The following is a 27,941-nucleotide window of genomic DNA, read 5'->3' as shown; positions in this document are numbered from 1 at the left end:
CATAATATCAAGGTTTCAGTGCTGATGTTATACTCACCACAATCTCACAGTCAGGCAAAAATGAAACTGAATGAAAATAATGGTGGAACAGCATGAGAAAATGAAAGTTAAAGTGCACCAATTTGGCTGACGGATGATAGCTACTCCACATATGATTTTACTGAAAGTAAGTAACAGAATAACTAGAGGGTCAATGCATAGAGTTGCATGTCTATGAGAAACGGTTTATGAAAAATACCCCACCGAGTAACACCAAACCTTATAACCCACAAGCACTGCAGGTGTGTGATCAAAAAGTGAAAACATTGCTACTTTCCTATATCAAAATTAGAAAACCATTAACATCTAATCAATGTGCAAAGTGACCATTTTGCAAGCTGCAGCTGGCTTTATTTATTACCAATGAAAATCTTATGTATGTATTGTTTTTGAAACATTCTCGAAATGATTGTACAGATGTCTAATCAAATTTTATTTTTTTTAAATGACAGCGGTTTTCAAAAGATAAATTGCCAGTGTTGTTCTAGATAAAGAAAATTAACTTCAGAGCTCCAAGCTTATTTTCTTCTTTATAAATAGTGACTATAATATGATTAAATTTGATAGTGGCCCGGATTTTGCGGTAGAAATAATGATGAGGCTAACAGTGCTCACCGTTATTAAACTGTAAATCGGACAACAACTTCCAGCGACCACATATGCGCAGTTAAATGCATAAATCAGAAAGTTGCTGTCCAAGATGCCCTGCTCCTCCAAAAGCTGAGCTACAATGGTATCCTTCCCAAGAGACTTGCCATTGAAAAACATGGAATGGCATGACGTTGCTGTACTTACCTGGTATATATGAACTAAACTCGCCAGAAAAAGTATGGGTTTGTCCTTCCCAGCGTAAGTACCCTTTTAATGGTGTGACAAGTCTTAATTACTACCAAGCAACCTCTCTGGCACTGAAAATTAACTTTAACAAGTGTGGAGTCTCATTCCTTCGGATATTATTTATTGTTGGAGATTTTTTAAAATTCAAAAAAAATTCTACTTTTTCTTTCTGTCTCTTTTATCTCTCTCTCTTAAGCCAATCTTTCTTTCCCTCTTTTTATTTCACTTTTTGTACTTGATTTGGCGAATTTAATATTTTAACTGATGCTTCCTGGTTCAGACTCTGCGCTGGTCATTAAAGATTCTTCAATCTGATTGGTTAAGATGATGCACTGTAGTTTACCCTGTTCACACAGATCCAAGATGCCCTGTAGAGGGCACTGTGCTTTTTAAATAGTTGGCTGACAGGAATTCCGGTGCAAAAGTCCATAAAAAGTCATTGAGCAAGTGCAAGTGTAACGAACAGCTAGCGCCTCATTCACCGCTGACTGCAAAATCCGGCCCATTTTAACTTTGAAGAGATGAGAAATTAATTAAGCGAAGTACAGTAAATAGCTCATACTTACAGACAGTGGGAAATATTCAAAGGATTATTTGGTACAATACAAAACCAGTACAAAAGGCAAAGGCTTCACTTGTGTAGTTAAGCACCCATGGTCAACAAATGAGGCAAGGGGTAGTATCAATCTAAAAGTAAATGCTTCCACAAATGCAAGGAAAAGTGGAAATCCAGTGGACTCAGAGTGCTATAAAAAGCAACAAAGGGATACAAAGAAAGTTGTAAGTGGTGTAAAAAGGAATATGAAAAAAGCTTGCAAGGGATATCAAAGCTAACAGCAAAGGCTTTTATAAATACATTAAGAGAAGGAGAGTGGTAAAGGGAAATGTGGGCCCATTAAAGACAGATGCATGCAAGACAATAATGGATAATAAGGAAAAGGTAGACTGGCTAAATGAGTACTTTGTATCCATGTTCACAGTGAAGGAAGAGGACAAAATACCAGCAGTACATGGGAACATAAAAATAAGTCATGGAGAGGAACTTAGTCAGCCTAAACTGTTGTCATGCATTTCTGAGGGGTTAGATCAAGAGTAACATCATAAGAGCTCTGAAGCAAGCTAATTGGCCATGTTCTTGATTGTGATGTGAAAGGGATGTTTTAAAAAAAATAAATTATAGATAAAAATAACACAGAAGTCCTGCCTCTTTAACATGCCTAATCTAAATTAAATTTCTATTTCTGAGCCAAAAGATGGTCAATGATTTTTAATTAGTTTAAGAGCTACCTTTAGTTGGTGGTCAGAGGCCACATTCAATCAATTAAAGCACTATATTAATTAACAAAATATCATAATGCTTATAGCATTAAAAAAAACTGTCCCCCAATTTCCAACAAAGATGTACATCTCATTTCTTTATTCAGAAACAAAATCTTCTGTCAAGTTTCCTGAATCGTGTGCTGCTATGTTGTTGAGCAATGCAGTTTGTAACACCTTTTTTTCACCAGCAGTAGATGTGATTGCTTCTACCTCCTGCAAAATGTTTGGCCAGGCACCATCACTGCTACTAATGTGTGCTTTCTAACTGTGCTAAAATAACTTTTAACAGAATTTAGTCACATAAATGAAATTAATATTTATAATTTCTCATGCTTCAAAATTCTGTGACAATTCTGAGAAATATAACAATAGCCCTTGGTACATTGCTAAATGAAACAAAGGAGACTTTTATAGATGGATATGTGAATGTGAGACAGCACCTTGCGGCAGTGCCCACTCACAGAGAGAGGGGGAGAACCAGAGAGCAAGTCACCTTGGTCTGCTCTTGAGTACCTCTCAGGGGCTTGGTCATTAGGAGAATCTTAGGAGCAGGTTGGCTGTTTGCCCTCTCAGCAAGCAAATGGTGTATACCACAGGATGATCTTTAAAAAATTGAACATTTTTTTTCTTAATGAAATATATGTAATATAAACCAAATTAGCTAACAGAAAACATTGTCCCATAACAGCTGTTGTTAATCACTAACATTGTGAAATATTATACAGATCAGATACCTGACATATTTCCATAAAAACTTTGCAAAGTGAAATTAGAGAAACAAATCAGTGCCAAACTCTTCAACTAAAAATAACAGCAAGGCCTTCCAGTGAAACTGAGTCAAAAACTGAAAGGAAGTTCCAAGATCTAATTTCCTTACACTTCCATAAACTTCAATATTGTACACTTCGTGTTCACCAACTATTAATGCATACAAGCTCTTTAAACAGAAGGAAAAGAAATATTTTTTCTGCAAGCCAATATACAGGCCATCAAACAGTAAATATATTACAGAAATGTCTGATGGTGGTAGAACAGCATTTGGATATTGGATGCAATGTAGTTTTAATATCTCTTCAGAATTTTTTAGTAAAATAGGCTGATGAGGACTATGACGAACTGTTGGATTTAATCTGGCTGTTGTTTGTTCTTGAAAAGGACAGGGCCTGAAATGGTGCACTCGTGATACGTGCAGGATAGTTACAAATACATCACTTTCAATATTACTAGGCAGCCAGATTCCATATATACTACTATTTTAAATATGCACCTACTCAACCATTTGTGCTCTGGATATCATTACTGGGATGGGAAAAAATTAAAAGCCTTGCCTATCAAACTCCTTCAGCAGCATCAATAATTATGACCAAACCTTGTTTCAATTACTCTTCCATTACGCTGATCTGAATTGCTGTTTCTTCTTCAAATCCTAAGGATTTTACGGTTTCAGGTTTTACTATATGACAGTTTTATTGATATTAGTTTATATTATTTAATTTTGATGTATGGTTAAACCTACAGTAATGATCAATGTATTGATAAAATAATATATTTCCCAGCATAGAAAAATAGACCCATCTTAACCTTTTGTATTCAGTTTTCCTTCCTTCACTTGATGTGTGAAATAAAGGTATACAGAAGGAAGCTAATTTAAAAATTTTAAAAGACAATAAAGTTATTTTAAAATGTATTACATTTAATGAAAGCTTGGTATTATATATTACATACACAATACTAAATAGAAATCAAAATCCTAAAGTTACTCTTAAATTTAACAACAGCAACATAACAGAAACACTTTTACTTATACTGTTTTTAGCAATTCAGCAACACAACAAACTTCAAACCTAAGTTCTGGTTTGGAAAAGCTAAGAATGAATGTGATGCAGACAAACCAGCGAGTGAGGGGTACTGTAGTTCTACAACCACTGGTAAATTTGTCCAATTTGTTTGCAAGCTATTAGTGGCTTTATGGCATTTGTTTTCATTTATCTATACTGAGGAAGTTCTGAATATTTTTCACTTGGATCAAAGTAACTGAAAAATTGTGACTGTTTATTCAGGTTCAGCGTTGGCAGTATAGCTCTTTTTGAGTGCTCCTAATGGTTAATTTATTCAAAATGGACGGACTTTTGCTATTATCTGTGTGATTTGACATGCAACTAAAACATTTTCATTAACTTTAAAAAAAAGACTAAACAAAAAGAAATGAAATATTTTCTAGTCTAAAAAGGGTTTGTGTTCACTCTTTGAACTTAGTATACTAAAAGTAATTGGGAGCTGAAATGCTTAAATAAATTAACCCTTGGGTAATTTTGGGCAGTTCAGTTGCAAATAGATGTAACTTTACTGGCATGAATGGTATTTTGTTGCCAAAATAAATTTATTCCAATTTTATTATCGCATTAGCAAAATCTCCAGAGAAAACAATTATAAATAAAACTGCTTTAATATAACGTAAATGTTTCTGTCATAATCTGAAGTTTTTTTGGTTCTTGTTGGAGTCGCACAATTAGATTACTTATTTTCCTATGCATAACTGTTACAAAAATATAGAAACTGACAAATGATATCTACTGATTAATCTGCACTTTATACAACATAGCTCTTTAAATATATTATACTGTAACTTATAAAAACATCTCAAAGAAACATGCACACTCACTTCATCAATCAAACATGCTTAAAATAATTTCTGAACAAATCACTTTATTAAATAGTTATATGTAATCTTTGGATGGACAAATAAGAAACAATTGCATTGTACAAATATTCTTTAGTAACTCTACTCAAGTTAAATAAAATATTTCTAATGTGCAATTTTCAAAAGTGATTATTTTTCATTAATTATGGAGAAAACTGCTTAGAAAAGAGAATTGATACAACTGTGACTGGAGCCACTATTCTGTATTTACATACAAGTGGAAGCAAATGCCATACAGAGATTACATTATTCCTCTCTTAGCATATGCAATAATACTGAATGATAATTTCTTTTCCTGTGGTTACTGCAGCTGTTTTAAAAAAGTACTACCCTGTGCATTATTTATTTTCATATTCAAGTTTAGTTCCCACATTGAAATAATAATAGTCAATGTGTGATCCACATGGACAGTTTTGCATAGAACTATTCAAGGCTAGTAGCTTGTTTCAAAGAGTCTAACTTTCCAAAGTTTTTTTTTACACAATAACTAAGCATTTCTACAAAAGGTTGTGCCTTTGTAAGTTGTTCATCTCATTGCTTTTACAGAAATAAAAGAATCTTAATACCTGTACAAAAAAACCTTATTTATTAATGTCCTTGGAATGCAGTAGAAAAAGGTGCATCCTTGCAGCCAACTGGGGGATTTGGGCTTTGTGGTTCTATTTTTACAAGAATGGGCTGATTTGTCTTAGGCTATTACCGTCTATTACTGCTGGAAGTATCCTGTAAAGGTGGGAAGCAGCGAATCCTGGCATTCTGCCTAAAGAGAAATCAATGAAACAAATTAATCCTTCGCAGGCTGCAATGACACAGTAATCCATCATTCAGAGCTGCTTTTATACACGAAATCAGGGAGCAGGCAGGGAGAAAAGGCCCTGGGGGATACCATAGACACTCACTCACAACATACAGCAAAAAAAATACTGGGGAATCATTTCATTTGGCTGGGCTACATTTTAAGTTGATTGCCCAATGCTAATAATTTCATTGGGTTAAATACTGATCCCAAAGTATGCACCCAAGGCTAAATGGGCATTTATTGCGAGGTGCAAAATTACTGGGAATTATACTTAATTGGATGGACAAATAAATAAGAACTTGACCCTGATGTGATCTAATGAATATGGGACCGTTTCACAAAGTAAATAATTAAGAATAGAATGTCCGAGAAAAGTCGACTTAAGCAACCATTTGCCTTACCAAATGCAATTGAGCTAAAAATGCGCGTAAGGATAATAACACCGGGTCTGCAAAGGTTTCAGTCCACATATATATATTTGATGTGACCCAACCACCAGCCACAATTACCCTTTAAAATATGGATTATTTTATGTTAGTGTGTGGGTGCGACCGCCCGTTCGCCCGCCACTGGTGTGTTCCAGCTCCCAAAAGATCTGTATTACATCTTATTCCACTAATGCAGATATTTCAGCCGCACTGCATAGACTGTACAAGATATCTTTATGAGTTTAGACTTAACTTAGGAAAATGTGTCATGAAGCAAAATAGAATCATATTCCCTTACAGGTACCGATTAAATATTGATTTTAAACATGGTTTATCTCCCTACAGCCTACTTTTCAGCTTCTCGCCATATATTGCATATCAATCAGATAGATAGATAGATAGATAATTCTGTTTTAATAAGACACTGGTACTGGTACTATAATGTGAATGAAATGAACCGTTCTGTGCATTTTACGTACAGTTGCTTCTGGTCAGTTTACCACAAAGCCGGTAGCAATATAACAATCACTTGGCGATATGGACACTGTAAAGTACAGTATTAGAATCCTCACATCGATATAAAAGTGTCACATCAAAATGAGTTGCACAATGAAACATCTCTAACCCAATAAGGAGTACGTGTTTCGTGAGGATTCGGTCACATTATAAAAGTTGCTTTGCTAAGACAGAAATGCAGATAGATAATAACTAGGCAATCATTATTAATAGTAGGGCCCTATTGAATAGTCAGTGGCATTTTTGTGCGTGTACGTCTATACCGCATTGGTATATTAGAAAATGCTAGTCGTACAGTGCAAACGTGGGCATATGAATTCAGCGCTCATGAGTATTCTGTGTCCTATAGAAGTGAACAAGTTAGCATATTATTTACTATACATCATTAAATTTGATAACGTTAATTCCATAGGATGCAAAATACTCATGAACGCTGAATTCGGTGAGATCACAATAATTTACGATTGCAATAATTGAAGGAGTAGCAAGCGACTTAAATTCTACTTCAGCCGACAGCTGCTCTAAAATGTTGGAGATGTGTTAATGTGTTCATAAATGTTAGCTTTCTAAAAGATGCTTGTATTGTAACCCCAGATCTTTATTCGTGTCCCTTCGAAAAGAAGCAAAACTATAATCTAGTGGCAAATTATTTATTGATTTATATTATTAATAAATACAACTACTTTGCAAATTCTTGTTTTAAGAAGTTTGTGGTGATCAGTGACAGACCTGTATCTCGGGCCTGTACATTGCACGTCTTTTATGAGAGTTAAAGTTGCCACGACTCCTTTCAGAGGTATAGGCTGTAGTTTCCTTCTGGTGGTTACTGTGTCTGGTGGGATTTGTGAGTTTTAACATTTTACATTCTCTAATTAGCAAACTTGTGCTAAGACGGACTGTAAAATAACACATTGTATTGAGGATGGCGGGAAATCTCTTGTCAATTACGTATACTTAGAAAGAAGGAGAATATCACGGAAATATTGGAACAGAACAAAAGAGTTGAAATTTTAAACCATCTTGACAGTTTAACAAAATAAAACAGTTAACATCAATACATCTGAAATGACCGCAGTGTTTTCAAGATGTAAAATGCTTATCTGTAGAAAACAAAACTGTTTGAATGAAAAAGACTTTTAAATATTGTATAGTACTTTAATAAAGTGGCACAAAACTTCTGCTTACTATAGTTGTCTGCTATGATTGATAAGATAGCCGAAAATGTATTATAAAGCTACGAGAACTAAAATACGAATGTTACTTGCTGGCGGCGCCCAGCACCTTGTTGCTTTTAGTAATGAGCTCTTTCAAACCCCCCGCCCCTCTTATTTCAATAAGACATGGTCCAATTTCCTTCAGTTCCAGTAAAACCATTAAAGCACATTTTCTCCCTTCTCCTGTCAGTTGTGTGGAAGAAGCTCAGAGGAGGAGCTGTGCAAACACCTGAGATGTGAGGGCAATAAAAACCCAGTAATGGAACAATTTCACTCCCTGCTTCCAGAGGGAGCTCAAAACAGAACTAGACCACCGTCCATCCCTCGCTCCAAAATTCATCTTCCACATACAGAATACAAGTCTTTCCACCTTTTTTTATACTTCCCCAAATGCCTTCTTTCTTAATTTATTATACTGAAACACGTAAATGAAAAACACCACTTATATTTTTAATATGAACAGGATTTACCTTGGAATACATAAATGTATAACAAATTGGAGATTGACTCTTTGCTATAACCAGCTATCTTTTTCCACAAACTGCGATATTCAAATTGTTACAGGTGCTATCTTTCATCGTAGCATTTCTATGAAATGTCTGACGTTTCGCTTTAAGCTATATAGAAGGAAACAAGCTCGGCTCCAGTGATAAACATATAACTCTTAATGCATACCCCACTTCTAGCTTCCCGCATGCCAGACGTTTCCCTTCCCCCATCCCCACGTACTCACAGAGAAGGGTGCATGTGTTTGACATTTTACATACAGAAAACATAGAATTTAATTTAAATCATTTAAAAGGCTGTCGATTCATTTGATCAGCAATATCAGTTGAAAGGACAATATTGAGCATTATGGTCTTTTTTATCTCCTGAAGTTAACTGTTCACGTTATTATTTTGCCAGAAATCTGTATAAATCACCATAGAATATATTAGATGAGATGAGATGGTTTCTCAAAGAAAAGGAGAGAAAAATCCACTGATATTGATTGAAACGCGGCCCACTCTTCAGCAGGTTAGAAATCACGTGATCAAAATCAGCAGACACGTATCTATTGGAACAAACATTTAGTGTAGCTAGAATTATAGATTAAAGATTACTTTCAATCCCGTTTCCTTTTGATCAGACTTTAATCTATATATGAATTGAGCTGTGGGAACTTTAATAATGATATTAGCTACAAGTCCATACAAGTAACGTTAAATGCATATTTGAGTTACAGACTAGGATAATATGGTTCTAGACTCCCTTACCCGATTGAAAATTAAATTAAGTTATTAACACTTATTATATACCTATTTAAAATTTAAGGAAATTGGTCCTATTTATGGATTCACCACTGAATACATATACTTATTTTAGAATTGCCTTCTAAATGTAACTTGTCCAGCCAAAGGATTTTTAGGTTTTCTGATTAACTTCCGCTCCCAATGTGTAAGAAAGATGTATTTTTCATAATTTAAGCAGTTTGCCTTTGGGAAAGAACACGAATAATATTCCAATAAATAGCCTGTTATCCTCATACCAAAATAGAACAATATTTGGTGTACATTATGATTCTTGACACTCCGGGAGGGGTGGGGGGGAGTTGTATTAAACACACATTTCTTACTTTATTGTACACTTTGGGAGTGCATCCATTTTCTGTTTTAATTCACAAGGACTGTCACCTTCTCAATGAGATGCACATAGTTCGTTGTATCGCAACTAGTGGACACCCCCAATGAACAAGTCAACGCCAGCTCCAGGAGTTGGATTTAAGCGGCTGATACTGAGTTCCGTGGAAGACTGTAAGTTCCAATGAACTGTCATTCGGTGTATAATTGTTTTCTTTCCGTCCAGTCCCCACACTCGTATTCGCTTGTACAGTCCCGCCAACCCCAATTCTACTTGATGGTTCGTGGGTTTCCAGCGATTGTAGTTTTAGTCCACGTACTTTTTTTTAGCAATTCGTAAATAGGGACCAGGATTAAGTGACTATTTAATCAGAACTTTAATCAGTTAATACTACAATTAAATTCAACAACAGGACGACTAGACTGCTAGCCCGTTCAAATATTGTTTCATCAAAACAATATTCTCTTTAAGTCTCCGAGTTAATTGTGCATAATACAACTTTGGTAGAGAAATATGAAAGTAAGGACATATCAAAACAAAGAAATTAAAAGGATTAGCATTGACTAATGTAGAAATTACAACCCGACCCCGTAGAAGAACGGCTAGTAAATGAAATTAAATTGTTATAATACCAACCCACACAGCCAAGTACAAAAACAGTATTGGAACCATACTAATTACTGCAGAAAAGTTTCATTAGTCTCACAAAAGTAAAGACCGCCAGAGCGGAACATGGATTGAAGAAGATTACCATTGGTGTGTTAAAGAGAAAGTTTGGAAACTCTTACTTATTACACAATTGAAATTATCTGTCATCAGAATTCACTTTACTTAGAACAGTTTGTGTTCTGTCGACGAGTTCCGGGGAAAACTAAGTGGGAAAGGAATGAGGATTGGCGAGGGAGTTTGATGTGTGTTTTTCGAAGTTCCATCCCCGAAGCGACCACCTTCAACAGGGCAAGTGTTTACTTCGTGGTGTGAGATGAGGCTATTCACAGAACTCGATCACAAATAATAAACGTAATTCTATGGAGTCCTTAGTTAAACCGTCGATGATTTTTTTTGGTGCTAATAGATTTATGGTATCTGTTTATACGCCCATCCACCGTAATTAGCACATATGTTCTAAATAGATGGCGGTTGTGAGCAATAAAGCAATTACCCATTGCTGGAGCTGACAGTCCTTCCAACAAGATCCCACCACCGTCTAATTGTAAAAGTAATCTAAGCATCATTGTTTGCAATTAGTCCTGCTGAACAATCAACTCCCAAACTACGACTGTTTTGAAGGTATCTTCAGTGAGCAATACTAAACAATCCGAAACAAATGATTCGTATTGCCATTTTGTAAGAGTTTAAAGTTTTAATATTGAACTATCCCTTTATGATCTAATGTTTCGTATAATCTGATCTGAGCTTTTAGCTCGCATCCAGAGGCTATTTTGCTAATGCACAGCGTTGTCAATGATGCACTTTATTCATACCGTTCAGAACGTCTTCTGCTGCTATTCGTCTTTTAACTGCTTGTCTTGTTGCTAGCCCACTGGAGTACACATTATATACAACGAACTTTCATTTCTCATTCAGATGCTTCAGAGGTGTTCCAATTTGAAAAGGTGCATCCTTCCTAATCAAGGATATTGAATTATTTTTGATCTTTTATGCGACGCTATTGTGGGTTTAAATGGTAGCAGAATGGAAGGTTTAGACTTAGTTTAGCATTAGATGTGGTCTTTAAATCTGCTGTTCAAATTATGACTGTAATGAATGTATGTTATATACAGCATTAAGGTTCCAGATAAGTGCCGGTAATATCGTCTGCAAACGTTGCCTCAGCTGTAGTTAAATATTTCTGCTACCTAGCTTGCAATATGTTACCATGTTGTTACTGTTAGTGAAAGGAAAAACAAATATTCAAATAAACTCCCTTTAGGACAAAACTAGCACCAAGAGAGTGAATGGAATGCTTTATCCATACTGATTAGGAAATTGATTGAGTTAAATTGCTTTTTTGATTTAACCAGGTCACAGATATTAACAACGAAACCAGGTATGTAAGGAGTTGATAGCAGCAAAGTATTTGAAAAAGTTTTAACACTGAGCTGTTTTGTCATCCACAGTGGTATTATTATATAAATCTAACACATTCATTAAAAACTTGCTCAAGTGGAGCACCCCAGACATGTCAATGAGAGGGGATTGAGTTAAAATGTGGGTTTATTACAAGCCAATTATAAAGCCTCCAAAAATTCCTAAGGCTTTCGATTTGTTTTGAGATTACATTAAAGCAAAGGGTGAGGCAATTAGCTGCGCTGATTCTAACGGTAAATGCAGGTAAAGGCGGGTTTTCGCTTTCTCGCCAAGTTTCCATTAAGTGCGATTAGATGTGTCTATTCAGATCCGATGATCCACAGAGAAAACGCCAGTAGATAAAAGGCGATGTCAAGTGACCTTCTCGTCCCTTTCACACCAAATTCACCCCCAGAATAGCCAAGGATGAATTCGGACAAAGGACCCCTCCTCTTCTCTTTGACGCTTCAAGAGACTTAAAGAACGAGAGTTAGCTTTAAAAAAAAATGCTTGGTGTATATTTTTATGTGTTTTAAACATCTGGCTATTATTATCACACGTAGGATGTGACCTAAAAGTTCTCCGTGCCTGTTTACAGTTGAGTAAAAATATCCAGAAACCCGGCATTGCTTATATAAACAGCTAAAGCTATCCGCATCTGTCACTACCATACTTAATTTCTGGTGATGTGGATAAAACATAACTTACTTTAGACAAATTGGGCCGAACGAGGCACAGAAATCAAACACCAAATTCTGCAGGATTCAACCCTTCTCAGTTATGCCTATGGAATTAACCTCTGGATGGGATCATTTTACTCACTTAATCACCTTATTTATTGCAGATTAAATCAAGTGAGGTTTTGTTGCAGAAACTAAAAAAATACTATTTTAAATGATGAATCAAGGGCGTATACTGTATTTCTGTTTCATTTAGTTATCCCAAGTAAGAGCCCTGTGCGTTCGGGAGGCAAAGGGCGATCTCAGTAAAACCAGGCCAACGTTCAGTTGAGTAACTTTATATTTGTAGAGCAGTGAGAGTGGGGCACAGATAAAATGCTGCAGTAAACTAGAAAGACATTGTGTGTTGCCTTTGTGTGTGTTTCATAGTTTGTCTTGGCTGTGCATTTTAGTTGCCTTTAGATTTCGCGTGCAAGTAGCGATCAGACACATAATTCATAGCTTTCAAAACGATTCGCGGCTCGTGTATGCATTTGAGTAGGGAAACTGCAAGAAAATGTCGCGTTAAAAAAAAAGTTTTGCACCGTGGCTGACTCGATGCAGCTGGAAAAGTTAAAATTCTCTTTCTTTCTTTTTGCCCTCGGGAGCTCAGCAAAAAACCTTGGGTAATGGGACAGGTCAGCGGGCCTAACTGGGGGGAGGAGATCTAACTAAAAGACCAGCCTTTTTTTCTCCAAGATTTACAAAAGTCTACAAACCAGATGCTCTTGGTGGGTGGGTTGGATGGAAAAATCAGGGAACAAAATGCATTAATCCTGCACCGGAATATCTTCACCCTGACTGTATTAGAATAATTATTATCACTATTAATGTTTCTTTCAAATTTACAAGATTGTGTTTTGAAATATCTAAAGAATCCTGTAGCAAGCTGATCTAAATTCAAGGCTATTCAAGTAACATCTAAAACCTGCCAACGAGACGTTACATTTTTTAACTGGGGGGGAAATTAGCAAAAAATCCAAGGACTTGAAATTTTAATAAGAGAATTTTTTATTCTTCAGGATGGGAGCTGAATGTGGATGAAGTCTTTTGACTCTGGGTGTACCTTGAAAATCAGCTCTTAACCTCAGAATCTAAACAGTACAACAATAACAAAGTCATTCAGCTGAACTGCATGTGACAGGTAGAGCTGAACTCTATAGGTACGGCCATGAATTCCGAAATACTTCGAGAAAAGTAAGCCTAAGAGTTACCGACTCCACGTCACTATGCCACCGGTTCCCCCTACCTCTGGCCCGGCCTGAAACGATCCGACCTCCCGCTGAAGACACTTACCCCCGCCTCCCCCCGCCCCCCTTTTCTCCGTGAACTGCACAATGAATCCAACATTTCTCTTAAACTCACATTGCAGAATTTCCATTTTCCTCTAACTATTTTTGCACTAACCTCTGATAAAACACTACTGTGTTTATTGAAATGAAGAAGAAGCAGAGAAAGAGAGGGAGAGAGAGCACTGAGAGTGACTGAGGGCTCAGGCGGGTGGTAGCAGTCTATGTATTGTGTGTCTGTATTCCGGGGCCAGTCGATCATTTTGCTGTTCCTTTATCTGTTGACACTATCACTTAGCCAAACATTGGCCGATCGATCTTTTCATTAGGTGATCAAACAACAAATAGAGCAGGTGAGAAGCTTACTTTCTGAAGCTCACAAGTTGGGCATGCTTTGGTTTCATGCCGCTCTTGATTTTTTACAAGATTACATAAATTGAAACGCGGGGAGAGGGATTCCTGCCGTATGTGCGCTGCAAATACATATTTCTAATGTCTATACTATGGTTACTTTAAGATTAGCGACAGTAGTAATCAGAATACTCACATATTAATAAATTCACCGTTGTTCCTTATTTTGCCCACAAGCGCTAGAATGGCTTGGACTAACACTGCTGTGACCGTGGGGAAAATATTCAGTCGATAACAGCCTTATCATCGCAGTACATGTTGTATGATATACAGTAATAATTATTTCCTTTGCATTAACAGGCACAATAATACACAAATAGTCTTTTGGAGACGTAGCATTTAAGCCCTACTTTAAAAGATTTGCAGTGTTTCAGCGAGCCACGGACTGTTTTTGAGCGGCAATGCTAAAATCAAATTGTGATACAGAGAATGAAAGTAAAGTTGTTACTTGCCTGCTGGCGTGCTTTGACGATTCTCGCTCCCCTCTGTTACAGGTGCCTGCTTTAAGCTCTTTACACTTCAAGCAAGTTGCAAGGAGAGAGGCAGCCTCCCTTCCAATGTCCACTCTGCCCCATTCTGTGGAGGAAAAGCCTGATGATACACTTACAGAATGTTCTCTTTGTCCCCTCTAATCTTATTCGTTTCACCTTTTCACTAATCATAAGACATGACTGAGACTTTATTTAGGGAGTGAGCGAGAGGGGGAGAGAGACGAGGTCCACTGTTGCATAGTCAATAACGGCGCTTCATCAATGCATATACAATAGGGGCGGTTGGGGATGGAATCCGATTGTAAACTGTGTTTAGTCAAGGCAACATGCAAGAATCGACTTCATTTTATTAAAATTAAACTAGTTGATCAAATTTGTGTGCGTATATGTACGTTGAATGATGCAAAAGGCCGCTGACATTTCTTGTTTTAAGCTATATAGACAGTTCTAAAGGTTGAACAAGCTGAGTTTACGCTTTATTTTTGCACAAGCTAAGTATTAAAAGTAGGAATGGGTACAATGCATTTATTAATCCTATAGACAGTACATTATCTTACTTATCGCTGTTTGCCACTGAGAATCTATTTGCTTTTATTAGAGATACGTTTTGTCATGGCTAATTTGAAGAAAATAAGTGATAAAATTGCATCTTGAAGTTTCAAACGTTGCTCCAAGTTTATATATGTGGAGCCGTGCAATGTAGAACTTGTGCAACGAGTATTAATCTGGGTTGTTTGAATCAGGATTTTCATTTGTTCCGCTACTATAATGATTAATTCTGAAATTTTAGGGTTAATAACATTTGGATTAAAAGTTTAAAATACTTACTTTAAAATTCAATAAATTATTCGCATTAAACAAATCCCTCAATAAAAGCCCATCTGGTGGGTTATCCAGCTGGGTGTGTGTATTATATTTGATAATTGTCTACTGTACGCTAGATGGCAGCCGGATACAGCTGTTCTGAGATTTAATTTACGTCAAATACATGGCACGTTAACAGCCTCCGCACTTTCTGCCGGACTTATCCTACAGTTACAAGCACAGCTCCCCAGTCTACAACACAATGGCAACTTTCCCTCTTCTGCAAATCACAATTGAAATCTCACCGGCATTGTAGCGAGGCATCAAAGCATAATTCAAAACAGAATAAAAATGAAATATAAAAACACAGTCGCTCACCGAATTAATATTGCAACAGCAAAAAAAATGTTTTTTTCCCTGACACAAAAGGGATGAGTTGCCCGTTTTATTTATTTATTTTCAAACAATGGTCAATTAAAATACGAAAAGAAAGTTTGATTGTCAACTAACTTTTTTTTCATTATCTGAAATTTCGAGGCTGCTCGCTGCATTGTTTTATTACAAGCACAGGGTCCTCGTGTTGCTTTTTTGTGGTGACCACAGGCGACCCATACTAATAAGGTCTCAAAGTAAATACCAGCGCAGGAGATCTAATGTAAATTTTGCTTGTCAGAGCATCGTAGGTAATAAATAAGACGGCTAACCAATAGTGTGCAGGAGGCTGGCTAACCTTAGCCTCCCCAGCCCCAATTCAGGGCTATGACCAGTCGCCTTTGATTATCAGTTGCCAACAGCCCCTCTCTTGGCTCCTTGACATGAGCTCCATATAAGGCAGCGATCTCCATAGAAACGTGTCAGTTTCAATAGTAGTGTCAAAGTTCACTATATACAGACATTCGCGCAGATCCCCCTTTCGGAAAAATTGCTCCGCTAGTCTTCCCGTTTAAACGCATTCATTTTGTCTCCCCCTTGCATATTCTATGAGTTGTTTTTTCTTTCCTCTCTTTCTCTCTCCACTCCGCATGAGAGGTGAAAATAGGGCGCTTTAACGTCGACCGTCCTTTTTTTTGTCCTGGTGAGTTTTTTTTCTGACAATTCAGATCTTCTATTTTCTGTTCCTCTCCGGAGAAGAAGGGATTTAACACTCGCCATACTTTACTTCGGATCGCGTGGTTTTTTTTCCTGTGTGTGTGTGTTCCTTCGGATTGCGATCGTCTCTTTTCTTTCCCCCCAACTCCTATAATCTTTAACCCCTCGTTCCCTCCTATATTGGTTTCCTGAATGGCTGACTGCGTGTTGCCCTGGATCTGGCCTCCCGACACTTGCGTACCCTGATCGGGATCTTCTTTTTTTATTCTATTTTTTTTGATTCCCCATTTGTTTCGGTTACTGTTGACCAATACTCACTCATTCATTCACTGCTCCCTGTGTGTGTCTCTCTTCTCTGTGTCTGTGTGCGTTGCTTTGATCGCAGTTTTATTCCTTTTTCTCTCTCTTTCCTTTTTTCATTTTCTGTTACCACCATCCAACTCTGCTCCCTACCAACAGGACAAAAAAAATCCGTGCGATCAACTTGTTTTCCCGCACTTTTTGGGCCCGAGATATGGCAATGGTAGTTAGTACTTGGCGAGATCCTCAGGACGACGTGGCCGGAGTTCAGGGCGGCCAGTCTGCACAAGCGCAGCCGGGCCAGCAGCAGCAGGCGGCGCCGGGTGCTCCCCACACCCCGCAGACCCCGGGCCAGCCCGGGCCGCCCTCTACCCCGCTCGGAGGCAGCAGTCAGAGCGTCCAGCTAGGCGGCGAGAAGCAGCAACCCAGCCAGCAGCAGCAGCAGCAGCATATCGAGTGTGTGGTGTGTGGGGATAAATCCAGCGGCAAACACTACGGCCAGTTCACATGCGAGGGCTGCAAAAGTTTCTTTAAGAGAAGTGTTCGGAGAAACTTAACGTACACATGTCGTGCCAACCGGAATTGTCCTATAGACCAGCACCACCGCAATCAGTGTCAGTACTGTCGCCTGAAGAAATGCCTCAAAGTTGGGATGAGGCGGGAAGGTGAATATTTATTTTATTACGCATCACTGTAAATGTGAGACCTCTGTTTCAAATCTCTCACTGCGCGATTTTGGTTCAACCTGACCAAATGCTTTGGTTGGAAAGTCATTCTAAAGTTGACGAGGCTAAGCTGTTAATTGTAAAATATGATTGCTTGTTTTTTTTTAAAAGAAACACTTTAGTTGCCATATTCTTAAAATATATTTATTTTTAAATTCGCTTAAGCTAAAAAAAAAAGCCGAACTCGCAGCTTCAAAGTTGAGAGAGTTTAACAATTACAAGCATGGCTGCATATTTTTTGTGGATTCAAATGGTTAATACATCGGTCTTTTCCCCCCTGTAATTGTAAGTTAATCGTTTGCATTCATGCATTAGATGTTTGGAGAATTTTCCAATTGTAACCGTGGGTGGGTGTTGCAGTTTGGGGGAGTTTTTGCAATCCAGCAATTCTTGCTGCAATGTTATGTGTTTGAGATTTTTTAACAGACATAATGTGGAGTGCTCTGACGGGTAAAACTATGTTTAGTATTTACACTTTTTATATGCCTAATTTCTATAATGTCGCATATTGTAATTTTACATGGAGAAATTGCACTGTTTGTGAACTTAAAAAAAATCTAAAACAGTAATAAAAATAACGCGTTGCTGAAGCTCCGGGGTGGGTTGTACTGCGCTCTGTGGATGTACATTTCCTCTCCTTTTTTCTCTTTCTGTCAGCGGTTCAGCGAGGAAGAATGCCTCCAACTCAACCAAACCCAGGCCAGTACGCGTTGACGAATGGGGACCCTTTGAACGGCCATTGCTATCTGTCTGGATACATCTCCTTACTACTGCGGGCCGAGCCTTACCCAACCTCCCGGTATGGGAGTCAATGTATGCAGCCCAACAACATCATGGGTATCGAGAACATTTGCGAGCTGGCTGCACGATTGCTTTTCAGCGCCGTGGAATGGGCCAGGAATATCCCTTTTTTCCCAGATCTGCAGATCACAGATCAGGTGGCTCTGCTAAGGCTGACTTGGAGTGAGTTGTTTGTGCTCAATGCTGCCCAGTGCTCGATGCCGTTGCATGTGGCTCCTCTGCTGGCTGCAGCCGGGCTCCATGCCTCGCCGATGTCTGCAGACAGGGTCGTTGCCTTCATGGATCACATAAGGATCTTCCAGGAGCAAGTCGAGAAACTGAAAGCCCTCCACGTCGACTCGGCAGAATACAGCTGTCTCAAAGCTATTGTGCTATTCACATCAGGTGAGTGGTTCGGGAAGAAGAGGGAGGGTGGGGAGGCGAACGGGACAGAAAGTTCAGTAAATTGGATCTAAATCAATAACGTTGCTCACTCGGTGCAGTAACAGTACAGGAAAAAGCTGATATGAATGATTTGGGTGGATGATACTTATTTATGTATGGGATGGTATTAGTCAAGTGTTATAACCATGATTTATTTTAACCAGGAGGGTTTTATTAAATAACATAATCTGATGTAAATCAATTGGAAATTGATCAGTAAATATTACAAATTAATCATCTTTTCAACAGCCCCCAAATCTTGATAAATTATTCCTTCATCGAGGGAACTGTTGGTAAATAGAACAAAGTAAGAGAGAGACACAAAAAGACGTAAACTATTGGTAATGTGATTATTACAGAAAGATAGAAATTATATATCTCTTCAAACATTTCACATCCGCACCCCCCCCCCCCCCCCCCGTCCAATTTTGACCAAACTTGTTTTGTTAGCCAGAGGGGAATTCATGGGAAGCCTTTCTCAAAGCTGTCCAAGTTTTTCAAAGCGAAAAGCGTTTGGACGATCGAGAGGGTGTTTTTTTGCCATTTTCTTTCTCGCTGGCCTGTTTGTGAGGGCCGTTTGAAGTTACTGAAGCTTACAGGGGGTTTGTTGTGGTTTTACCTTAGGTTTCCGGATAGTATTTTCAACCTCTTATTCTGGATGCTTTCCAAGTGTTGGGTCGTGACCTAAACTTCCTATTTTACTTTATTAATTCATACGCTAAAATATGGCTTCCAAGCAAATAAATTAAAGCGTTCACAAATCGTCGAAACGCGTTTCCTGAAAGAAAGCGCAACAATCTGGCCCTTTCTGTTCCACAAAATGTTCAAACTCGGTAGTGTGCAGCAAATGTGCATGCACGTATAACGTTGGATTTTTTTTTCATTCAGTAAATGTTATTTTGCAGAAAATTCGAGCAAAGCCCCAGCCCTCCAGTAACTGGATTAATATTGTCTTCATTAGAATGTATTTCTACATTAATTGGAAAATGTTGTAGACAATATAACCACTATGTTTACATAGTTATATTACCAAACTGTTAGTACAAAGGAGAGATTTCGCAGTATATTATAATAGCCCTGCTTTTTGTGAATGGTGTATGCATGGGCTACACGTCTTCTTGTTTATCACTGCTGCTTTTTGTCTTAATTCGGTACACGATTACACCGTATATCAGATAGAGTTGAGGAAAAGGCTGTGTTGCCGTGGAATGCATAGGAAGTATGTGTAATGCATGCTGCAAAGGAATAGGAACAATAACACGTACCAGTATCTATCACACAATGTTCCCAGACACTGCTGTCTCTGGCTCGGTTCCCTGCGGGAAATGGCGTACATTTGTACTTATTATTTAAGACTGTCTTTGTTGCCTATAATTCAAAGCTTATGCTAGATATTTTTTGTCATCGGAGACTGCATTAGCCGTAATATTTGCAACAACAAAAAAGCAGAGACGTGTTATCAGATAGCTTGTCCGCCTCCAGCATGCAGAGGAGTGTGTGAGTGTGTATATGTGTATGTGTGTGTGTGTGTGAGAGAGAGAGAGAGAGAGAAAGAGTGTGTGTGGATTGGTATCAAAACAATAAGCGAGGATTAAAATAAAACAAAAGATCGACAGATAGCGGCACTAATTCTGTTTCTCTTCGGCTGTCAAGATGCCTGTGGCCTGTCGGATGCTGCCCATATAGAAAGCCTGCAGGAGAAATCTCAGTGTGCTCTGGAGGAATATGTGAGGAGCCAGTACCCGAACCAGCCGAGCCGCTTTGGCAAGCTCTTACTGCGATTGCCTTCTCTTCGCACCGTCTCCTCCTCGGTCATCGAACAGCTCTTCTTCGTCCGTTTGGTAGGTAAAACCCCAATTGAAACCCTCATCAGAGATATGTTACTGTCGGGGAGCAGCTTCAACTGGCCTTATATGTCCATCCAATGATGAGAGAAGGACACCCCTCCCCAAACAAAACAAAAAAAACACAAGCATTTTAGGCGAGCCTCCCTCTCTATTCAAGGACTTGAAAGTTCCTATAGGATGATATCTGTGAAAATAAAAGGACCTTCCAAGAGGCCAAGCTGTTGACTGTGGGATTTATTCTGTGAAAAGAAACTGAACTGCATCATATGTAGAACCACAATTACCACAAGCATCGCTTATCATTTTGTAAAATATTACTCTTTATTTTCCTTTTTTTGTAAAATTAAAAAAAACATCGTATGCGCATTTAAAAAAACAGAATCAGAAATTAGGGGGAAAATAACATTTTCCAAATAATTATAAAAATGTCCTGTGTCTATGTATCTATATCTGTTTTGTATTTTTTTTCTGGTTCCAAACCAGGTTTCCTGTGATTCTATACTAATAATTTTTTGATATAACCTTTTGCTTCTTATAATGAGTGCGATTTATGTCGTCAAAGCTATGTTCTCCAAGAATTAAAATTGAAACCAGAATTAAACAAATAAATAAAAGAATTTAGCACAACATTTAAAAAAGAAACTTTTTGTCGCTTTAAGCGGACCAACTAGCCTGCAGTATTGGCGAAACTGACGTTTTAAAAAGTGATCAGATTGTAAGAGAGCACTGCTAAATGTTAATAGAGAAAACGTGTTTTTAGAACTATCACACAGTGGGCCCTCTAAAGAACACTTGTATTCTGTGTCAATTCCCATTGCCTTTGTAGAATTAAGAGTTTTGGTCTGAGTGTCCAAGACACCTTTTTCTTTGATTTAAAAAAAGTCTCCATGAACTCTGGAATTAGGTTGATTGAAGTTCTTGATTTGTGTTCAGGACTGACCTTGATTACAGTTTTGTTTTGTTACTATAACCAGTTGCCCCCCCCCCCCCACCCCCTCATTGTCTCTGACTTTCCACGTGGAAACAAAATAGTTTTATTTTCTGTTTGTTCCCCCAGCCCCCAAAACTCACCTCCACTCCCCAGTTTTTAACCATGTAACAAAACTTTCTTATCACTACTGCCAAGCCTGTTTACCTGTAGACTTTTTAAAAAACGGAACACAACGTCTAGATCAAGTACAAGCGTTGTACTCTTGCAAACACGCTGTACTGTGGCGTTGTTCTGTGGGTATGATGAAATATTCTTGTAAAAAATGGTTGTTATGTTGGAACAGTTACAAAAGTGATATAAAAGAGATCTATCGCAGCTGTGTCTGTGTTATCTGTTCACTGGTGGTGTCGTTCTCTGCTCGGTGATCGACAATATAGATTTTAGGGGACTCCCATCCCACAGATATATGGAAATTAATCGGCGGGGCCTTAATAATCATATATATGTATAAATTCCTCATCATGTTCTAAATAATACCATTAAAGTGATGTGCTGGTTATATCCGGATAAAAAAATTCGGAAGAAGATGTGAAAGAGCCCACCGCTTTCAGACAGTGGAGATGTAAAGACTGCTGTGCCTTGCCTAGAGAAGGTTGTTGTAGATTTCAGTTGCTGCTTTCATTAATGTTTTATAATCCGGGTCAAAGCTCTAGCACACACTGTCATGGGAGAGCTTTCTTTAACAACTCTGCATCGAAATTAAATCTAACAGCCAGCCCAGAGTAAAGCAGCACGAGGCACATTGTGAATCCGAGAGAGTGGCTGGAAGTATATGTGTGTGTGTTGGTGGGAGTGAATGTATATTGTGCGTGTGTATATGTATGTGTGTGTGAGGGAGATGTGTCTGTTTTTTATATATATATATATATTATATAGTGTGTATGTTTTTTTTCATTTTCCGCTCTATGCTCTCAAGCTTTCTCTTTGCATTTAACGAGATCCTGCTATCTGGCCGCTTGGGGTTTTTAACATTCTAGTCGCAAAGCTGCAGGATACACAGGGCGATGGCTATAGACACTTTTAGATGGAATAATTAACGTGTAAATAGATTGTCTATGTATGTTCTAATACACATGTATATATGCACCCACAACAGCAGTATGCAGTGACAATACACACACATGCCTACACACACAAGTAAGATGAAGAACCAGAAAAAAAGAACTGAGACATTGCTGTGCACACCCTGGTTGCACTTAATATTATGGATATTTCAGGGTATTTTTTTAATTCTGATCAGCGCTGTTTCAGTGGTTTTGACTACAACTTATTGTCTGTTGTCGCTATGAGCGTTGCCCCTAGGCCCTTCTTTCCTTCAACCCCGACTTTTACATTACCCTTTTACGGCCGCCCATCGACATCAAAGCCCTAATAGATAATGATTTTTCATCGTTTCACCGTTAAATCCAATTAAAATACTGTTTAAACTTGTTAGCACAGAGTATGACAGGGGCGTCCTGTGGTATTTCATAACATGTCAGGAACTGTGGGGGATAGTAGTTGTGTTCCAAAATACATTTTTTTCTATTTTGAAGCACTGTTTCTGATTACTTGTTTGAATTCACTTATATAAACAAATCTATTCTATTTCATGGCTCCGTTCGTGAGACCTAAGACCTGATTCCAGCATGATATGTGGCGACTCACTTCTCTATAATACCGCGCGATTCCATTCTATATAGATTATAATAGCCTTGATGTTGTCTGTGATGATATTAAACACGCAGCTCTGACACTATGTAAATACTGCACGCCACTTTCTTTTTGCTAAAGACATATTTGTACATTGAGTACAGATTGTTTAATAACTGATGGAGTCTTTTTTTTTACTGCCACCTGCTTTTAACCTGCGCAGACATTTTGTGAGGATGACGCTATCTTAACCCAGTCCGTTCTAGACTCCCTACTGATAATTATCTTTTTTTGTTATTATTTTTAATTTACATTTCCTTTTTAAGAAGTACAACTGAGCAGCTATCTCGGAAGGTTTGCCAAGGAATAAAATTAATTGGAATATTCAAAGATTATCAGTCCTTTCAAAAACTAAAGTGCAGATCACTGTTACAGAATATTAATGTTTAACATGAAACTGAATGTTGATTTCAACTTTAGATGCCTGAAATTGACACTTTTGTGTTGCAGTTGGCTCAATGTATTGTGTTTCAGTCGAAGTAAAACACTGATTGTATTGGAGATGACGAGCATATTTATTATTAAAGGTTGCCCTTTTCTTCTTGGCGAAATTGCGGCCCAGTCCAGTACTTTAATAATATGTGAAACCAGGCTCATTTAACGCAGATGGTAGCAAACAAATATGGCGGCCTTTAAAGGCTTTTACATACATTTAAGAAAACGTTTTCTCCTGTCCAGCTCCAGCCCTTGTGAAACAGCAAAGTCAAAGACTCTTGGAGACATAATCTATAGCTTCTATCATCATAATTCATTAAACAAATCTGGAAACTTTGCAGTGTGTGGTCAAGTATTAATGATCTGAGTAGTGCGTGGATTATACTTTCGTATCCTAGAGGTTGTCCTCTAGTTATTTATATTTGTATTATTTAATTTTTGTACTCTGTGTACCACATTGAGTTTTATATCAAAATGGTGAAATTTTAGTGTAATAAATCACTTTTCCACACACTACTGTTTACACATTTAAATGCTGCTTTCTGTTCCTTCTCTATTTCAAATAAATTCCTCTGCAAATGATTTTATTTCTATTGTAGTCATATTATTTGTTTTCTTCCCCAATAAATTCTTCTGTAGTTAAAAAATAGGATTTTCAAATTATTTTACTGAAAAAGGATGTAATATGCTATGACGATGTGAATTTTACCCATTGACTTTACAGCATGGTTAATATGAGAGGGTGGAATGGTGTTACGCCCCAGGAACAAACTCTGAATAAAACTAGACCTGCAATTAAGAAAAAGACGGTTGTTTAATGTCAGAATATTTCGAGGTTTCTCAAATTAAAATGACCCAAAGGTCCAGAATGCGCAAGAAGGGAGTTTTGGAAAAGTAGGGGTTGCCAGAGCTTTACATTTCAGCAACAGAAGCTGAAAAGCTGGCCTTTTGGTGGGAAGGGGGTGGGGCGGTTGGAGGGGGGCTTATATTGCTGTCAATGCATAAATTAATCTGAAAATGAGTATGAACAATTAAACGCAGGAAAAGTGTATGTGTTTAACTATGATGTTAGTGTACTTTTAATAAAACATGCAACCAGCTGTATATTGTTCGTGTAATAAATCATGTGCAGTTTGCAAAGATGTTTTATTCTTTCATGACGCGTTACACTTCTAATTTTTAAAAGAGCAAAGACAAATTTGAGAGCTGTTGGATGCAGAATTCCATCTGTTTTCCCTTTTCAGTATTTGCCCTGAATTATCACAAACATTATCCTTCAATCTCTTTTTGCCCGAATTCTCTTTTAAACCCGCCGTCTGGTCTTTCGCCCTGTTTCTGTTTGAATGTTCTTTAACACTGGGGTCTGGATTCTACTTTCTCAAACACAATCTTTCCTTTATTGGTTTCTCCGAATTGTCATTGAGCACACAGCCCTGTCTCTTTGCCTTCTTTTGCCTGATTCTCCCCTTAAGCATCGCTAGCTCGTCTCTTTCCCTGCTTTGCCTGAATTCTCTCTTTTGGTCTCTCCACTCCTTTAAAACCCGAATTATCCTCAGACACTTACTCAGTTCCTTTTTTTGTTTAGTTGTCCCTTAACTGTACGATTTTATCTCTTTTGTCCGAATGTTTACTTTCGAACGCACTACCTGTCCTATCCTGTCCCTTTTTTGCCTGGCTTCAGTTTTTCAAACGGGTTGTCCTGTCTTTTTTTTAGATGGATTTGAAGCTGCTGTTTGTTTAAAAAATCAAAAAGGGACTCCCTTAGGGATCTAACTATGCAAAGGCTAAGCACTGTCTGCCCGTCGTTTGAAACATTTCTTTTAAATAACTGTGTTTATTACAGTTCCAGTTGAGTGAAGTGAATTTATTTTCATTCCACCTGTCCACCTTCACCGCTTAACTCGGCCACTTCTTTTGCACCGTTTGAGCACGTTTTAAAAAAATAACAAATTAAAAAGATATTTGATCGGCCTGATTTTAAGCTGCAGAGCGAATCCGTTGATGTTGTATTCAATATGGTTTTGGAAAAAGCGGGGTCTTGAGATTAATCCTGAAAAGTAGTTTGTTTTAAAAACACTACTTAAATTGAACGACCCCCCCCCCATCGTGTTTGTCTAAAAAGGTGGTTTTATTTTACAAGCAGATGTCATTTGTCAAATAGGAAAAGTATGTTTACCTTCTAATACATTCCCATTTAACTTCTCGCATTTCCAAACCTCAAGTATTTTCACAAAACAAATCTATTAATCTCCATATGTGCACCAAAGTTAGGGCCTGTTCAGATGTTTCACTGCTGGGCTGGTGACCATTGTAATTGACTGACGTTTGGATTTAATGGCAAAAATGTGGGTGAAGGAGTGGAAACTAATAAAACTCTTTTTTTTAAATAGCGATTGCCCTGGGTACATGGCGTCTCCGTGTCTTTCACTTAGAGAGCCAAGAGTTTTATTCCTAAATGAGTTAAAGACCCATTTACCGATGTCGTGTTCTATTCATCAACCTACAAGTCGAGAGTCTTACATGAAACTATTTGTTTGCTTACACAACCAGCTGGGCGCAATTTCACGTCTGAGATATCTATCTGAAAGCGACTCTCATTTATTATCCCCACTTGTCAGGGAATACGTTTCAAACCCTGCACCGAAGAATCCGAGTTCCAGCGTCCACCCACCCCATAAAAATATCAGCCTAAAAAAAGTTCACATCGCACATTTCACTATCTGTACAAGTGCACAGCCCAGAGTCTTATCATGTCAGCTATTGGGGACTCCATTGCACCCTCCCTGGCTTATTCTCTGATTGAAGAGAGGCACATTCGCCATTTATTTTGCACTTAGGAAAGAAGGCCACTGACTTTCAGACAAAAAAAAAGTTTACTTGCCGCTGGTTCTCAGACAAACATAAAAAGCAGCCTGTCATCTTCTGGATATTTAATGAATCGAAACATTGTGTTAGCTTGAGATCTTCTGTATCTATGTTATGAATCATTGTCCATTCCATGATGCCTTCTATAAAATATGCAACATCAGTGGCTTGGCATCATATAAACAGTTCAGGGGTTATTAAAATGTCTTAAGAAATATGGACCAGCCGCATTAACACTGTAGGCAAAAGTGTGGGCTGGAGGGGGGGGGGGAGCCTTGTTAAGATGTATGTGAGGTTGCAATGTCATTGTCAAGCAACATGAAAGGATTTCTAATAATGCTCAGCAATGATATGTATTTCCTGATGTATTATTAATAAAAATGAATTTATATAACCATCGTTTACATTGTTGACAAATTGATTTAAATAAAAATATTGTACGGCAAAATAAAACAAGACTATGTGGGTTTCTTTCTCTCAGTAGACCAAACACAACCAGCCTATCAGGGACAAGTCTGTTAGCAGGCAAGATGATGGCTGTATAATTGTGTATATATCTTCCTGTCCACAGAGTCCTAGATCAAGCTGAGGCAATGGATCAAATGAAAGCTACGGGATATAAAATATCCCAATCGTGAAGGGCGTTTTCCAAAGTGGGTAGTGGGATGGCTTCTGTAAGCGAACCGTTTGTGTTGATTTAGGAAGACGTTTGCTGTATATAACATTCAAGGCTGATAATATCATTGCTCGCCCAGATAAAGCATTGCCCAAACCATTGGGTCAGCTATCGATCCCTGTGCACACACACAGCTCCAGTCTTCACTGCGAAGCCTCATTAGCATTCTCGGCCCATGGACCTGCATTGACAACTAACAGAGATATCTATGTCCTCACTATTTGTTCTCTCATTCCGTCTTCATTTTTCTTTCTGCGGGGGCTCAAATTTCCACACATGTTGCAAATAGTGTTTTATGGTAGAAATAATAATCGATGCAGTTTGGAGGAGAACGCAGCAGTGTCGCTGAACTGCACAGAACACGTGTGTATGTGGCCTACATGATATTTCGCCTGGATTTGTCGTTTTCAGTTTCTAGGCTGATCATCACATGTTAAATGAATGAAATGAATAAAGCAATCAGAGCATTTTTTTGGCACCAGGCATTAAATTGTGGTTTCACACGCTGTGTGACGCTGCCCATTTCTTCAGCTGTCACTATTTCGTCTGAGTTTCCCCATTTGATTTCCCATTAATAACTGCACTCATTACATAAGGACGGGATCATTATAAACCAAGTCAGCAGCAATGTGCTGAATCTGGGAAGCTACTTCACATTTTACCGGAACACATGGTCGCTTTAACCGTGCACTTGTAAACAATTTATTCTGTGCTGTCCTTTCTTCACTTTAACTGTTACAGGTTTTAACCATACTTAATGTCTTTGGGTGAACAACCCAATCAACCTATAATTGAAGCAGAATTCTCCCAAGCTTGCAATACACGTTGCCCGGGGTGTT

At 38.1% G+C, this 27,941-nt stretch overlaps 1 protein-coding gene and 1 long non-coding RNA gene across 8 annotated transcripts in view; one reads left to right on the top strand and one right to left on the bottom strand.

The window, feature by feature from the left end:
- LOC147124533 (uncharacterized) overlaps positions 1-16,745 on the bottom strand; it is a 36,694-nt gene extending 19,949 nt beyond the window's left edge. For 3 of the 5 annotated variants that reach the window (XR_015078508.1, XR_015078519.1, XR_015078521.1), the window contains exons 1-3: positions 15,637-15,908; positions 14,412-14,539; positions 5,598-5,653 (exon numbers count right to left, since the gene is read on the bottom strand). This is a non-coding gene — a long non-coding RNA (uncharacterized LOC147124533). Of the gene's footprint in view, positions 1-5,597; positions 5,654-14,411; positions 14,540-15,636; positions 15,909-16,665 lie in introns of those variants that run through there. The other 2 variants (XR_015078520.1, XR_015078518.1) reach the window with 2 other exon arrangements.
- Positions 80-26,882, top strand: nr2f1a (nuclear receptor subfamily 2, group F, member 1a). Of its 3 annotated transcripts, none has more exons than XM_085988909.1 (4): positions 80-166; positions 16,807-17,312; positions 18,030-18,557; positions 20,250-24,701. In XM_085988909.1, the coding sequence occupies exons 2-4, from the start codon at positions 16,862-16,864 to the stop codon at positions 20,522-20,524; spliced, it is 1,254 nt and encodes a 417-aa protein (XP_085845035.1). In that variant the 5' UTR covers positions 80-166; positions 16,807-16,861; the 3' UTR covers positions 20,525-24,701. The 3 variants fall into 3 exon arrangements, with proteins under 3 accessions (XP_085845035.1, XP_085845027.1, XP_085845045.1); XM_085988901.1 differs by lacking the exon at positions 80-166 and adding an exon at positions 16,246-16,333; XM_085988919.1 differs by lacking the exon at positions 80-166 and adding an exon at positions 25,952-26,882 and having other exon boundaries at positions 16,860-17,312; positions 20,250-20,437.
- The last annotated feature ends 1,059 nt before the right edge of the window (positions 26,883-27,941 follow it).

Source organism: Somniosus microcephalus, chromosome 1 (assembly GCF_052327205.1).
Source record: "Somniosus microcephalus isolate GS21.2 chromosome 1, FLI_Smic_1.0, whole genome shotgun sequence".
NCBI classification, from domain to species: Eukaryota; Metazoa; Chordata; class Chondrichthyes; order Squaliformes; family Somniosidae; genus Somniosus; species Somniosus microcephalus.
Note: the sequence above shows the minus strand (reverse complement) of the source record. Positions and strands in the feature narration are given on the sequence as shown.